The 16,579-nt window shown below is 29.0% G+C and overlaps 1 protein-coding gene across 1 annotated transcript; it reads right to left on the bottom strand.

Annotated features, from left to right (window-relative positions):
- Positions 1-2,257: 2,257 nt before the first annotated feature.
- Positions 2,258-5,404, bottom strand: LOC107025205 (3-hydroxyisobutyryl-CoA hydrolase-like protein 5). Its single transcript, XM_015226015.2, has 14 exons — positions 5,316-5,404; positions 5,125-5,208; positions 4,956-5,024; positions 4,592-4,655; positions 4,315-4,472; positions 4,121-4,205; positions 3,906-3,991; positions 3,537-3,658; positions 3,383-3,443; positions 3,171-3,269; positions 2,950-3,051; positions 2,789-2,830; positions 2,573-2,688; positions 2,258-2,456 (listed from the first exon to the last, which is right to left on the bottom strand). The coding sequence occupies exons 1-14, from the start codon at positions 5,388-5,390 to the stop codon at positions 2,354-2,356; spliced, it is 1,266 nt and encodes a 421-aa protein (XP_015081501.1). The 5' UTR covers positions 5,391-5,404; the 3' UTR covers positions 2,258-2,353.
- Between the last annotated feature and the right edge of the window lie 11,175 nt (positions 5,405-16,579).

Genomic DNA, 16,579 nt, shown 5'->3' with positions numbered 1-16,579 from the left:
GTCTTGCCGCATGCACAAGGCATTTTCTAAGCACTAGCGCACGTACCGAGGCAAAAACTACTACCTTTTTCGTAGTTTCGCGCCTTTGGGTCTTTTAGTAACACTCAAAGACGTATTCACTCCCCTAGTTCATAATCTACCCTAAAAAGAGAAGTTTTCAAGAAACTAACTTCCTCCAAGGCCCATCCATCATCCAAGGGAAGATTTGACCATAGAACCTTGTAATTTCTTCATCTTAACACAAATCAATATCTCCTACTCATGAAATTCATAGATTTTCAAGAAATCTCCTCAAGAACTCATCTCCAAGGTTCAAGAAAAGTTTTGTCACTCTCCTTCTTCCAAGATCACACTTTTGTAATCAGATCGATTAAGGTATTTACGACTCTAATGAAGAATTCCTTTCATCTTCATGCATAAATTTCCTAAATTTTCAAGAATTCAATTTTATGGTTAGGATCTATAAGTCCACTTTCAGATTCACTCTTTTTATGATTCAATTGCATGATTTCTTGAACTTATTCATGATTATGGATTTTGACTGTTATGTTCTTTTTATGTTGAGCAAGATTTTTTTCATTGTCATTCTTATTAGTTCTTGACATGATTTTTTTCATGATTCTTGAAGCTTATATATTAAAGCATGATTTTAGAGTCCTTAAATTATTATGAAAGCTCTTTTTGAAAATCCTCAAGTTCTACATTTTTTTCTCATGATTCGAAAGATATGTTTCAGAAAGGGATTTCAACATATGATTTTAGAAAGAAAGATTTGAGGTCCGTCTCACAGATTTAAGCATAGTCACAAAGTCATATATGTTTTAGAAAAATATTTTAGAGCAAAATTCATTATAAGCTACTAGATTAGTTAATAACACATGTTATGAACTACGTAGATAGTATGTTTTTGGAGTAGTAGTATTTAGCATCGAGTGAATGAGGGTTTTAGATAGCTCAAAATTCAAAACTATGGGCCATCGTAGAATTATGTTTCACCGCTTAGGCAATTGACCATTTAGCCATGAGAGGTTCAGATTAGTGGATCCACATTAGATAGACAGAATCTATATATTGACAAGGTATATGAAAACCCTCGCCCATTGGGATTGTAAGTTGGTGCATCGTGAGCTTACACGATGTATGTCGGGCACGCTCTCACATAAAAGATTTACTTCATTTATTTTATGTCTTCTTGATATTATCATTATAAGATTTTAAGATAACATGATTTTTAGATATGCATCCTTATAGACATAATTTCAGGAAATATGGTCTCAAATATACATTTTTGTTACTCTAATTTTATGTCATATGTCACAGTTTTGACTCTCAGTTCTTTAGTTATGGTTGTGTATAACTAATGTTCATATTTATAGTTCTTCCAATATGTTGTATAATTGTTGATCTCACTCTTTATCTTACATACCAATACATTTTTTGTCTTGATGCTATTTTGCGCTACATCATTTTATAATGTAGATTTTAGCACCCTAATTTAGATTTACTTGAAAGACGTTCCACTAATTGAGTTCCTCTACCTTTAGCATTGTGGTGAGTCATCGTCGCATTCAGAGGACTTCAGTTATGAGTCACTATATTTTATTCACTTCAATTGTGTTAGTTTTCAGGCAATCCGGGGTCTTTTCCAGGCTAATCGTTTTATTCAGTTTAGAAACTTTACATTAATTAGTATTCAATTGTAAAAGACTTATTCTTGAACTTTACTTTATTTGTTCTTTGAGTTTACAACATCCGCTTCAATTTTTATATCATATGATATGCCAAGGTTTAGCTTGGGGATCACTCGTGGTTTTAAATACTGTGTCTCGGTTGGATTGTAGACTCGGATCATGACACTTGACATTGTTTCAAGAATTATGGATCCAACTTTAACCTTCTATATTTTTTAATTATTGTAAATGGTATCTCAATAATATTCTCTGTTATATTTCTAGGACATCGATGTCCTTACTGTCCACGTTTTGGGGTGTATATACCATTTCTATTAACGGTGCACAGATGTCTCAATCTTAAATACATATTCAATATTTATTTAATTAATTCTATCCATAATTAGAAGACCCACTTGAATCAATTAAAAAATCCACTCAAATAATTTGTTAGACCTTTGTAGCATATAACTATCTTTTGAATGTTGCTATGAATATGAGAGGCTAATACCCTTGTTTTGGAGTTATGGAATGTTGTTTTGGAATTTGATAAATCAAGTTGCCATGAGATCAATATCTGACTAAAAATCATTATATTATTTGGAGATCACGTATACTTGCATATATGTTTTGGAACAAATAACTATATACTTTGTTGTATGTTACTAATAACAAAAAACAAATTATACAAAGACACTTTCACGAGACGACACTGATCGGAATGCCTTTTGAACGTTCACTTGGTTGAGATGAGAATAGCTAGAATTTTCATATTTTCCTCTCCACCTGTTAATTATTAGATCAAATATATGCAAGATTAATGACTAATTAAACAATAATATTGCAAAATCTATATATTGTTCAATAAAATGAAATATATGACTTCTTATATATATTTGTACCTGTATAATTCTTCTTCATTAATAGGAATTTGAAGTTCCAAGTCATGATCTTCAAATGGCTTGAAGATTAAGTCAAGTTGATCATCATGCACTTTGTCAAGAGTTGAAGGGTTCCACTATATAAAAATGAAAGAGAAATATTTTAATAATCGAGCACATTATTCAATATTGAGAAATACTAAGTATTAGTTATATATTAAGAAAAAAAGTGCATACCTTTGGAGACTTATCCTTGTCAATTACCTGAGCCCTTATGCCCTTCATATGTGAAAAATATTTCATAAACTTAAAATTAGTAATCGCAAATTAAGTGTGCTTCTACATATGATGTACATGATAAGATTGAGTTTACTTAAAAGAATTTGCAAACTAATTACCTCATAAAAGTCACCAGATATTATGGCTCGTTGTATGTTTATTGAAATTCTAAATTCTCTCCTCAAACATTCAGATATAGTTTGTGTCCTTCCTTCTCGTATCTAAAAAAAATAAGAATAAAGGTAAGGTTATTTTTTGTTCTTTCTGTATGCTTATAAAGTTTTGAGCGCTTGATAAAGTTATTTTTCTAGTTCAATAAGCACAATAAAAGATTTATTACCGATCTCAATGTTATTTTTAAAGCTGTTGGAGATGCTCTCTTTAGGCTTTTAAGTACTGGCATAATCCAATCATTTCCTTTTCTGCTTGCTTCAGCTTCCTGAAAAGTTAGTGCAGAAAATACATTAAAAAAAATTGAATATTTTTTCACTTAGTATGCAATGTGGTACGAAATTTTAAAAATATCATGTAACTAGAAAAATTAATTCTTACAAATGACTCAATAATTTCCTCCACAGAATCCTTGGAGAAACACTCATTGATTATGGACAACCTACACATAAATTGGAAAAATAAAAATTTTACTCTCAATATTTCATTTTAAAGCAAAATCTCAAAATAATAATTTAATTATATGATACATTACTTGTTCAAGATACTTCTTTCATCAATGTGAATATTTGAGGAAAATTCATTGATGACTGATCTAATTGTATCCTCATCACCATTTTTTAGGCTCATCAAACGCTTCTCTAACTGAAATAATTTCTGGCATTTGAAAAAAAAAATATAAGCAAAAGAGATAAGGCAATAAATTTTTTTAGCGGCAATGTAATATTTAGAGTTAATTCATGAGTCATTGTATCTAGAGTTGCTAATACCATTAATGATATTTATATAAGATATTGGTTATAAGTATACTCATATTATATTATTACCGCTAAATATAAAAATTCTTCGGTATTTGTTGGAGTGTATGGTGAATTTCTGAAGGAAAGGAAAAACTTGTACTGACCTGTGAAGGAACAAAATGAGTGGCTAGTCCAGCAGCAACCACTTCTTTACCCCTTAGTTTTTGTCCTGTTAAGCCCAAGTATTCCCCTACATATATACATACATACATGTAATTAATTAATTAACATATTTTTGGAGAGGTACTTTGTCTTTTACATATATATTATTATTCGGTATTAATATACAAGGTAGGAGTCAAGTCTAGTGCTTAATTACCTAGTCGTCCTGGAAGACGCGGAAGCATATATGAGAAGCCACAGTCTGGATGGAACCCTATATTTATTTCAGGAGTAGAACTAAACTGTAAAGTTGCATCAACAAAAAGGTTAGACGACTTGAAATTAAATATCGATTGAATTCGTACAATCAGATCATCATTTATAAGATAAGTATACGATATATGTACTGACCGCTTTCTCAGTGACGACAGAGAATTTCATTGGAGCCATCAAGGATGCACCCCCACCCACTGACATTCCATGAACAAGAGCAATATGCGGTTTCTTGTAAGTATGAATGTGGTAGCAAAGCCAATACATTCTATAAGTACCTTCAAGGCAAGAATCCCCTAATTCAAACAATTAATATACTCATTAGTTTAAATGAATTGAACATGTAGTAATTAATTAATAATTCAATAGTATAGTTCTAACATATATATAGAAACAAATGAAAAAAAATAGTTACTTGTGTTTCGTCCATCATAGAACATATGTAAGTCTCCACCAGCAGAAAAAGTACGACCAGCCCCCTATATATATGCAAATTAATGAGAATTAAATTGGCAAAACCAAAAGATATAATACATATAAATGTCTTTTAACTTGTACTTATAACAGACAGTTATGCCTTCCAACAATTAAACAAATAGACACCCATGCACGTCAATCCAACATGATAGTTTGCATATTACATGACGTCGTATGTGTGTCAATATGTGCATATTCGAAGGTATAGATGTCAGTCATACCAAGTAAAAAGACACGTTTATGCGTTATGAAAAAAAAAAGAAAAAAAAAAGCAAAATAGATACTTCTTAATAAGTCCTTACCTTGATGATTACAAAATCAGCATTGTCATCATTCTCATATTTCTCAAAGTTCTGCCCGAGTGTTAATGCCTAATTATATAAAAGAAATTTTACAATTAAGGTAAACATTGCAATAGCCATTTTATAACCATACATATATAGTATATAGTATAAAGTATTAAATATATACCACTTTGCCTGATACATAATTTAAATCATTAGGCCGATTCAAGGTGAGCATTCTAGCGCAACCGATTTCCTCAGCCATAACAACCTAATGACAACCAAAAATATATTAAGCTACATTTATCGGACCGAAGATCGATAATATCGAAGAATATTTTTGACATTAATAAGTTGTTTTAGTAACGTTGTAATTACCTCTCTATTTTGTCTCAATACTTGTTGAGGCAATGGAAACATTGTGGTGCTACTAGGAATAGATATTATTGCCATAGCAACTTAATTAGGTTAATTTAGTACTGGAGAAAAAAGGAACACTTAGCTTGATCAAGTATTAATGGAGATATTATTTGTGCATAAGAAATTATAGGACTTTATATATTGAATTTTACACGCTCAAACCATGATTAATTAAAATATTCTTCCTTTCTGTTCTCTCTGTAATCTGAAAGAATCATTGAAATAGTATTAAACGTGATGAATCTATTAATTTAATATTCCAGCTGAATTATAATAATTGAAAAAAATCAGTTATAGGATCTTGATTAGTTAATGATATAAAATGTCAACAAAACTTAGACGTGAATGGAACGAAACGATTGAATACTTTTAAAAAATAATGAGAAAAAATGTGTGGCATCATATTTGGGGTGCAAAACATATATATTCAAATTTTTTTTATTGAGTTAATTAGTGATTAGTGGGATATTTTTAAGTGTAAACAATTATCATCAAAATATTGCTGATAGTTAAAATAATCCTTCATCAAACTATTAAATTTATCAATGTCAATCATTATTAGGAAAAATAGTTTTCCTACTTAATTATGTCTCCATATATAAAACTAATTTTTGGATAAATTAAGGTATGTTAAGGCAATTAACAATTTTAATTGGCTTGACAAAATCTCAGATGATCTCAAATGAAGTGACCATCCACGATAGTACTAAATACTAATCAAAGGAATTTAAATATCACTAAATACCAATTCAACACTTTCTTTATTCAAGAATGTATATATGTTTAGGCACATTTTTTTTGTTTTTGTTTTAAAAAACAAATTTTGTGTATTTAAATAGATTTGCCAATTGAGTACAAATCTTGTGCAACTTAAAATAACTAAGTACAGCTCATTGGATGTTGTAATTATATTATAACTAAAAAGAAAAAAGAGTTGAGGGATCCCTACAACTTCACGTCCCCTAAGAATGATGCACGTTGCAACAACCTCTTGCTATTCTACTTAATTCAAACTCAAATTAATTAGAATCGACTATTAGGAATGACAATGAGACGAGACTTAGATTAGGTCGATGCGAGTTTAGGAAATTTTGATCAAATGACTATTAGGGATGACAATGGGACGAGACTAATTAGATCAGGTTGATGCGAGTTTAGGAAATTTTGATCGAAAAATTAAGGTGCATATGGTATACAACACCTCATTTGTTATAAACCTTAATCTTAATTATTTAGAGCTATCATTTATAATCACCATCAGCCACTTACCCCAAAAAAGCACGAAATGACTATACTAGTTATCATCATCAATATTAGAATTTATTTATCAAAAACTTGTAGTATGGCTTTTTTTTTTTTGTGGGTGCGTGGGTGGGGGTTGAAATTGGCTATATTTTATGTTCAATGTCGATATGAATGTGTTAGTTAATTTAAATATTAAGATCGATGATATATTTGGTACATGTGAATACATAGTTGCTGGTAAAAGCTTAGTAGGTCAAAGAAAAATAGTTTTCAATATGATATAGTATAGAATATTGTCAAAGACGTTTTTGGGACGCACTTTGGGTTTAATCTTGAACAAAATTTAAGGCAAGCTCCTAATGACAAGCAATATATTTCTATGAATAAATCAAAAAAGACTAGTCGTTCACTATACATAATATCAAATCAGATTAAAACGTACCATCAAAAGATGTGGTGCAGTAGATTGTGTCTTCCTAAATTAGAAGTTTCATGTTTTAATATGCAAAAGTACATGGTAGAGAGCGCTTTCCCTAAAGTCCTACTCGGTGCAAATTGAAATAATTGAGTTTCAATGCGAATATCAAACAGAAACCAAAATAAAATAAAAATAATCTCAAGATGCTTTGCACTTTCTTATTGCTAGTATGAGGAAACTAGTTAACCCAGATTTCGACATACCTAAAGTTTTATATAAAACAAAAAAAATGATGTTCAAGTATAGTGTTGTATGGTAAAATTTATTATTTTGTGAAAAGGATTGTTGTTCTATAAAGATGATATTGTTTTAGGAAGCTGTAAATTTATGATCAGTCTCATTTCAAGTGGGCTAGTGAAAAGATGGTTTTAATTAAGATATTGCATCATGTTCATCGAAATGTGAAAAGAAATTATCTTTATTTTGCTAGTAAATTATGTTGGGTTTCAAAAGGTATTGAATGGAAATGAAGAGTTGCAACTTTTATCAAAGATTGCGATTTTTATCAAAGGTTGCAATTTTTATGAATAGTTGTGAATTTTATGTAAAATTGTGACTTTTATGGAAAATTGTGACTTTTATGAAAGATGACGACCTTTCCAAAGTTTTGTGACACAATAAGAACCTTTTTGCACTATCCTTTGTTTTCCATAAATTGATGGATTTTCTCTCATTTTAAAAAATAGAATTTTTCTATTATTCTAAGTGTACTTTATTGCCGTTGAGTGGGTTGCTGACACCAACGTTTTGGGTAACAATACACTAGTGATTTAGATCATTCTATCCTGGGAGGACATATTTCAAATCAAACCTCGGATACTAAAGGTGAATAATATCCTTAAGGGGATACTGTGCATTCGGTGAGCTTGATCTTCTCTCTGTTTTTCCAGATTCTGATATGTGTTACAGATTTTAGATTTGTGAATTAATTTCTATTCTTCTGGTCTCACTGGTTCATTAACTTTGGTAACTTCGTGTTTCTGCAAAGTTTGTTGGAATCAGTAAGATTTTTTTAAACACAAATTTATGACAATTCTTCTTTATGAAAAAAATTTCGTATATTTTTTTCTAATCTGTTTTTGTTTCTAGTTTCTTTACTAGTTTTGAATGTTCTTAATCTTTGTTGTGTCTTCCCTAGTTCTTCAAAGTTTTGTTCTAAGTATTTTAGGAATACAAGATAAACAACAATTTTAAGCAATTAACATACTGTTAGTATTTTTTGTATTCTACTTATTCTGAGAATTTGATCATGAAAGTAGAAGATAAATGTATTACTTCTCCATAATTCATTGCTTTGTTTAGCAAGGTCGAAGTGAGAACGTAACAAAAAAACTGTGGTATTCCGGTTAAAGATTACACAAGGTAACCTTCTTATTATTTATCTAAGGAGGAAAATAGTTCATAAGAGTTAACATTTTTGAATTTTTATCATATGTATCTCTGGAAAAAGATTTGCAAACCATATGTTGTGGACTGAATTTTGCTTGGCAAAAATAGTGTTGCCTCTAAAATTCTTTAGTTTGCAAAATGAGAGATGCATATTTTTGTTTGATAAAATAGTATGTCAAAATATTGTAGTTTGAAGGTTATTGAAAAGAAAAACATTTCTATGTGATAAAAAATATGTTTAATTCCATTTGGAGACTAAGAAAAAAAAACTTTTGTAATTTTGTACTCCTTGTGAATTTGATTATGTCTGATTGTTGTGGATTAAAAACTTTTGTACTTTTCTACTCTGAATAAATTAGACTATGCAATATAGTTGAAGAATATGAAAACTTCACCTACTAAATTTATGTTGTACTTTTGATTTTCTATAAATTTCACAGTTATATTGAAACATCCTAAATATTAAGTGGTATGTCTATTTATGATAGAGAAAAAAAGATCAGTGACTTAGAGTTGGTGAGTTTTTGGAATGAACTTTGACACTATGTATAGATTGTCAAAGAGAATTCAAACTCTATAATTCTTTCGTAAAATAATATTTTCAAAAGAGGTTTCATAATGTCAATTTTGATAGTCTGAAAAATATGTGGAAAAACTATTTTCAAATACTTGAAAAATATTTTTGAGATCACATTTAAAATGTGGGGTTTTTTTTGCTTATGATAAAAATAAAATTAGACTTGGTGTCTAATTTAATTCTTGAGCAAACGATATATATGAAATTCAATGATAATTTTATATTATGTTAGACCCACAAAATTCTTGGAGTATATTTAGTATTGTGGTTGTTGAGTTTCTCTATTACTAGTATTTGGTGTTGCTAGTATGAAACTATCAAATTATATGTATACTTGTTCAAAATGATTGAGTTCTTTTATGTAAAAATGTCACTTCAAATATTGTGATTTTTCATGTAATGATATGTCTATTATATACTAGTTCTCCGAACGTGCATTGCACGTTTATCCCCTAATTGATATTAGAAAAGTTAATTTATATAGCTAAGTTCAAATTTAAGTCCTTTCATATGTAAGTTTAACATAAGAATATAACTCTGCACATAATATAACATGAAAATCTTGTGTTAGATGTTGGAGGTTTGATATTTTAAATACTTCATGAATTTTTCTTTATTATATCAGAGGAATTAATATTTTTTAATTACTAAACATAAGTTTCAATAATTAAAAAAGAAATTGTCTATAAAAAAAAGATAGTATAAAGAAAAATATTACAAAATGTTTGGGCGGTGTACCATCAAATTTATAGAAAAAATTATAATTTCAAACGAAAAAAAAGAAGTAAATAAAGACATGACATCCATAATAAAAGACATCACATTAAAATATATTGACAAAAATATTTTCATACTAATTGAATTACATTTTGTTAGAAGTCGACTTACGGTAGACAAAACATATTTATTTATAAAAACTATAATCATATAATAATAATAAAAAAGATAAACAGAAAAGAAAGCATGAATATATTAAGAATAAAGATACACTATATATATATATATATATATATATGTGTGTGTGTGTGTGTGTGTGTGCTAAAACAATATTATTCAACGTACATTTAGTCAATTTTTTTACAAAACATTATTTTTTATTTTATTTTTACTTTTGCACTTATTTTGTACCTCTTGTAATAGTTAAGTACATGAATTTTTAAATATTTTAGATTACATATAAATGAAAAAGTTCAAATATGTTGTTTTAAAAAGATAAATGATTATTAAACAATGGATAAGACATAATTATTATTCTATGGGGTTTAACATGTTTACCCTCAAAATAATTAATAATAAATACAAAATGTGATTAGCTTTACTATATATATCCTAAAGATAGAAGAAATGATGAATACAAAAATACAGTAATCAATTACGAAGTTATATTTAAAAACTCAAAATGATGGAGATATGAAAAATAAAATTCACTTACAACTTCATATTGGAGTATATTCATCTTGTAACTATCATAATTTACATATTTCTCGACAAAAAGAAGATTTAATATGCATGAAATTTTAAAGAATACAAATAAATAAAATAGTAAGAATTCTTAATTACAAACTGGTAATGAAAAATTTACAACTGATGTAGACTAACGTAACCTATTGAAGAATGCAAGATGATCACAAACTTGAATAAAAGAAGGAATATATATAATGTGGTGTAAGTGTGTTTGATAGACTCTTCATTACCCCTAATTATCTTACAAATTAAAATTGAAAGGTTATTAGACTCTTCATTATCTATATTTAATTAGTACATGAATATATAGTGCATTAAGATCTTGTTTAATGCATAAATTTAAATATAACTATTACTTAATATGTAATTAATTAAATAGATATTAATATTAATTTATTTTAGGGGTAAAATAAGGACAAAATAGTAATTCAACTTTGAGGTAGGAGCTTCCCTTTTATAATAATACTAGTTCTCGGAACGTGCATTGCACGTTTGTCCTCTAATTGATAATAGAATAGTTAATTTATATAGCTAAGTTAAAATCTAAAGTCCTTTCATATGTAAGTTTAACATAAGAATATAACTCTGCACAAAATATAACATGAAAATCTTGTGTTAGATGTTGGAGGTTTGATATTTTAAATATATCATAAAAAATAAATATTTTATTATATTAGAGGAATTAATATAATTTAATTACAAAACATAAGTTTTAATAATCAAAAAAGAAATTGTCTATAAAAAAAGATACGTATAAAGAAAAACATTACAAAATGTTTGGGCGGTATACCATCAAATTTATAGAAAAATCTACAATTTCGAACGAAAAAAAAGAGAAGTAAATAAAGACATGACATCCATAATAAAGACATCACATTAAAACATATAGACTAAAATATTTTCATACTAATTGAATTACATTTTGTTAGAAGTCGACGTGCTTTAGGCATAACATATCATATGTGTAAAAAACTATAACCATATGATAATAATAAAAAGGATNATATATATATATATATATATATATATAAATTAAATATGAATTCTAAAACAATATTTTCAATGTATAGTTTAATTATTTTTTACTATATATTATTTTTTTAATTTTTACTTTTACACTTATTTTGTACCTATATGTAACAGTTAATTACATGATTTTTTAAAACATTTGCGATGAGATATAAAAAGGAAAAAGTACAAATATGTTATTTTAAAAAGATAAATGATTATCAAAGAATGAAGAAGACATAATTATTATTCTTTGGGATTTAACATATTTACCCTCAAAATAATTAGTAATAAATACAAAATGAGATTAGCTTTACTATATATTCTAAAGATAGATTAAAGGATGCACACAAAAAATAGTAATCAATTACGAAGTTATATTTAAAAACTCAAAATGATGGAGATATGAAAAATAAAAATTCACTTACAGCTTCATATATATTGTAGTATATTCATCTTGTAACTATCATAATTTACATATTTCTCGGCAAAAAGAAGATGAATATGCATGAAATTTTAAAGAATACGGATAAATAAAAATAGTAAGAATTCTTATAATTACAAACTGGTAATGAAAATTTTACAACTTATGTAGTACCTATTCTAGAATGCAAGATGAGAAGGAATATAAATAGTGTGGTGTGAGTGTGTTTGATAGACTCTTCTTTGCCCCCACTTATCTTATAAATTAAAATTGAAAGGTTATTAGACTCTTCATTACCTACATTTAATTAGTACATGAATATATGATGCATTAAGATCTTGTTTGATGCATGAATTTTAATATACTATAACTATTACTTAATGTTCAATTGATTAAATAGATATTAATATTAATTTATTTTATGGATAAGATAAGGACAAAAAGGTAATTCAACTTTGAGGTTAGGAGCTTCCCACCTATAATAATATATGATATGATAATTATTTGTATAGACATGAATGTTGGTAAATAGTCATTTGTCATGTTTTGTAAAAGAAGCACTTGGACTATATCCCTTTATTGGACCCAATGAAACTTTGTTCATGGGTAGTTCTATAACAATCAAATTGAAAGTTATGGAAAGGTCCTTATGAAAATGATAATTGACAAGGTTTGACTCTAAACAATATTTGTATCACACAAAATTGTAAGAAGTTGGAACAAAATACTTTAGAAAAAAGTTACCTCATGAAGAGTTTTTCAAAATCAATATTTTATTTGTTCTTACTTGCTTGAGTCAAAGTTTGTGACATGAACACTTGGGGTATGTTAATTAAAAAAAAACCTTGTAAGAAAAATCGATCAACTTAGAAGTTTTGTCTAACTTTGAGTGCAATAAATAAAAATTTCAAGTTTGTGTGGAATCTAAGTATGCTGAGCATTCTTATAAATCCGTTGAAAGGAATTCTAGTCCCTTATGACTGATTTACACTGACATTTGTGATATGAAGTTAGTACCATCTGGTGGTGGGAAAAAATATCTCGTTACTTTCATTGACAAAATTATATTAAAAATGACTATGTCTATTTGCTTAATGATAAGGATGAAACAATAGAAATGTCTAGACAATATAATATCGAAGTTGAAAATCAGTTGGAAAAAATATAAGAAGTGATAAGTATGGAGAGTATGAATCTCCTTGTGCAAAAATATGTTTGGAAAATGGATTTATCCATCAAACTACTGCCCTATTCACCTCAATAAAAAGAAAAATTCGAACGTTAAAAGAAATGATGGATGTATTATTTATAAGTTCGGGTTTACCATAAAACTTGTGTGGAGGAACTATCCTTACTGCAAAAGGTAACAAAAAATAAACTTGTTTTTTCAGAAAGAAAATAATTTTGTTTGTTCAGGACACAATCTATTCCATATGAGAAATGGAAAGGAAAAAGATCCAACTTGAAATATTTCGAAGTGTGGGGGTATCTAGCCAAAGTTCAGGTTCCTATTCCTAAAAGAATTGAAGTAGAACCTAAGATTGTGGACTGTAAAATTATACTTGACTAGTCTAGTGAAAGGTCTAAACGACCTTGGAAAGAACAAAAAAAAAGAATGTACTTAATAAAGAGATTAAGAGACGTAGTAAATGTCAAGGGACATATACTTCCTTTGAATATGATTTTGTAACATTTCTTGTGTCTTATGTAAACTCATCCTTTTGGACAAATGGTGTCAATAGTGAGATTGGTTCAATGTTGAGCAGTCCTATTGGAAGTTGGTTGATCTTCCTCCAGGAAATAAACTTTTGGGTTCAAAATGAATCCTCAAAAGAAAATTAAAGTCGTTAGAACTGTTGGCAAATATAGAGCAAGACTTTTTGTCAAAGACTTAAAAACACAAAAAAGATTTTGATCTTGTTGATATATATACTGTTCAGTAACTACAATTGCATCCATTCGGATGCTAATATTATTAGTTGTGATATATGACCTCCAAATTCATCAAATGAATGTGAAAACATTTCTCTTAAACGGAGAACTGGAGGAAGAAATATACATGGAACAATCCGAGAATTTTATGTTTCCTGGTAAATAAGAAAAAGGTGTGCAAACTTGTTAAGTCAGATTATGGACTAAAACAAGCACCCAAACAATGACATAAGAAATTTGACCAAACCATGTTGGCAAATGGATATAAGAATGATAGAAGTGATAAATGTGTTCACATTAAAAATTACAAGGTCATTGTTTATTTGTATATTTGTGATGTGATCATCAATAAAGACACAAAATGACATAAATGCTACTAAACATATGCTAAAAAAGCAAGTTGGAATGAAATATCTTGGAGTTGCTGATGCGATCTTAGGTATAAGAATCCTTAGAACTCCATAATGTATAGCATTTTCACGGTCTCATTGCGTTGAAAAAGGTAATTGACTAGTTCAAATATTTGGATTTCAATATTGTCAAGTCTCCAATAAATGTGAGCTTTACATTTCAAAAGATTGAAAGTGAAAGTGACTCACAATTTGATTGTTCTAGAGTATTGGGAAGTATGATATATATCATGAAGTGTGTGCGATCAGATATAGCATTTGCTATTAATGATCTAATCCGGTTCACAAGTGATCCCAATATAACTCATTAGATGACAATAAAAAGTGTTTTGGAGTATTTGATAAATACTTAAAACTATGTCTTGCATTATAACAATATCCAGTAGTATTTGAAGGGTATAATGATGCAAATTGAATCACCGGATAAATGAAGTAAAATTCACAAGTAGATATGTATTTACTCTTGGTAGAGGAGCAGTCTCTTGAAAATATTTCAAAAAAAGATATGTATCGCTAGCTCTACAATGATCTCTGAGCTAGGTGCTCAAAATAAGGTCGGTGAATAAGTTGAAAGACTCCTAAATTTCTTGACAGATATTCTTTTTTGGCCCAAACCATTGGCATTAGTTGTATACACTTTGATAGTCAAGATGCAATAGGTAGGGAATGGAGCATGATATGTAACGGAAAGTCTCGTCATATAGGACCTAAACATGATAACGTTAGAAAACTACTCTCTAGTGGAATTATCAGAATTGACTATGTAAAGTCAAAGGATAATGTGTCGGATCCACTTACAAAAAGGCCTAACTAGAGAGAGTTTAAAAATCATCTAAGAGAATGAATTTACGGCTTAGGACAAGTCATCATGACAGTAACTCTATCTAGCAGACTGGAGATCTCAAGAGTTAGATTCAACGAGAAAAACAAAATTGTGAATGACAGTTCAGCATTGTCAACCAACTCAATCCATTCTCATGACGAAGACAATGCTCAAGAGCAAGGATACAAACATAAAGGCTTTTAATGAGTTAATAATGCTTAATGATTTTAATGATTTGCTAAGTTTGGCAGAGTTGACCAAATAGTGTATCTACGCGATAACACGGTTAGAAATCACCTATGTGAGTGTAAAGTGTAAGCCGCTTCGAAGAAGATGATGGACAAAAGCCCATCTCTCTATACACTCATGAAACCAGGAGGTGTTCATGGATGAACGAACACAAGCGTAAGAACCATAAACGGTAAAGGGTTAATTGTGTGACATATGGTTGTCTAGGTATACACCAAAGCTCGATGGTTCAAAGATATCACATCTACCGATTGACCGAGTATATCCGACATATGTTCACTACGGAAAGTCCAAGTGGAAACCTATTTATCCAGATGCAATTAATTCTTGCTTGTAAAGTACTCATACTTGTCTGTTTCTTTGTCTTGGAGTCATTTCCCATTCATGAGGGGGATTGTTGGGTTTCAAAAGGTGTGAATGAAAAATGTAGAGTTGCGACTCTTACCAAAGATTGCGACTTTTATCAAAGGTTGTGACTTTTATCAAAGATTGCGAGTTTTATGAAAAGTTGCGACTTTTATGAAAAATTGCAAATTTTATGAAAAATTGTGACTTTATGAAAAGTTGTGACTTTTATGAAAGATGACGATCTTTCCAAAAGATTGTGACTTTTCCAAAGGTTTGTCACCTTTTCGATAAGGCACAATAAGCACATTTTCGCACTACCCTTTGTTTTCTATAAATTGAGGAATTTCCTCTCATTTAAAAAAAAAATAGAATTTTTCTGGACTTCTTCTACTACTACTAAATCTATTATTCTAAGTGTAATTTACTGCCGTTGAGTGGGTCGCTGACACCAACATTTTGTGTATCAATATACTGGTGAGGACATATCTCAAATCAAACATCAGATACTAGAGGGGATTAATTGTCTTAAGAGGACACTATGCAATCAGTGGGTTTGATCTTCTTTCTGTTTTTCCAGATTCTGGTATGTATTACAGATTTTGGATTTGTGAATTGATTTTTGTTCTTCTTCTCTCACTGGTTCAATAAAACTTTGGTAACTTCGTGTTTCAGCAAAATTTGTTGGAATCATTAAGATTCTTTAAACACAGATTGACAACAATCCTTCTTTATGAGAAATATTTCGTATATTTTTTCTAATCTGTTTCTGTTTCTAGTTTCTTTACTAGTTTTAATTTTCTAGTTCTGGATGTTCTTAATCTTTGTTGTGTCTTACCTAGTTCTTCAAAGTTTTATTTTGAGTATCTTAGGAATAC

Source organism: Solanum pennellii, chromosome 7 (genome assembly GCF_001406875.1).
Source record: "Solanum pennellii chromosome 7, SPENNV200".
NCBI lineage: Eukaryota > Viridiplantae > Streptophyta > Magnoliopsida > Solanales > Solanaceae > Solanum > Solanum pennellii.
The sequence above is the reverse complement of the archived record's forward strand: the minus strand, read 5'-3'. Positions and strand labels throughout refer to the sequence as shown.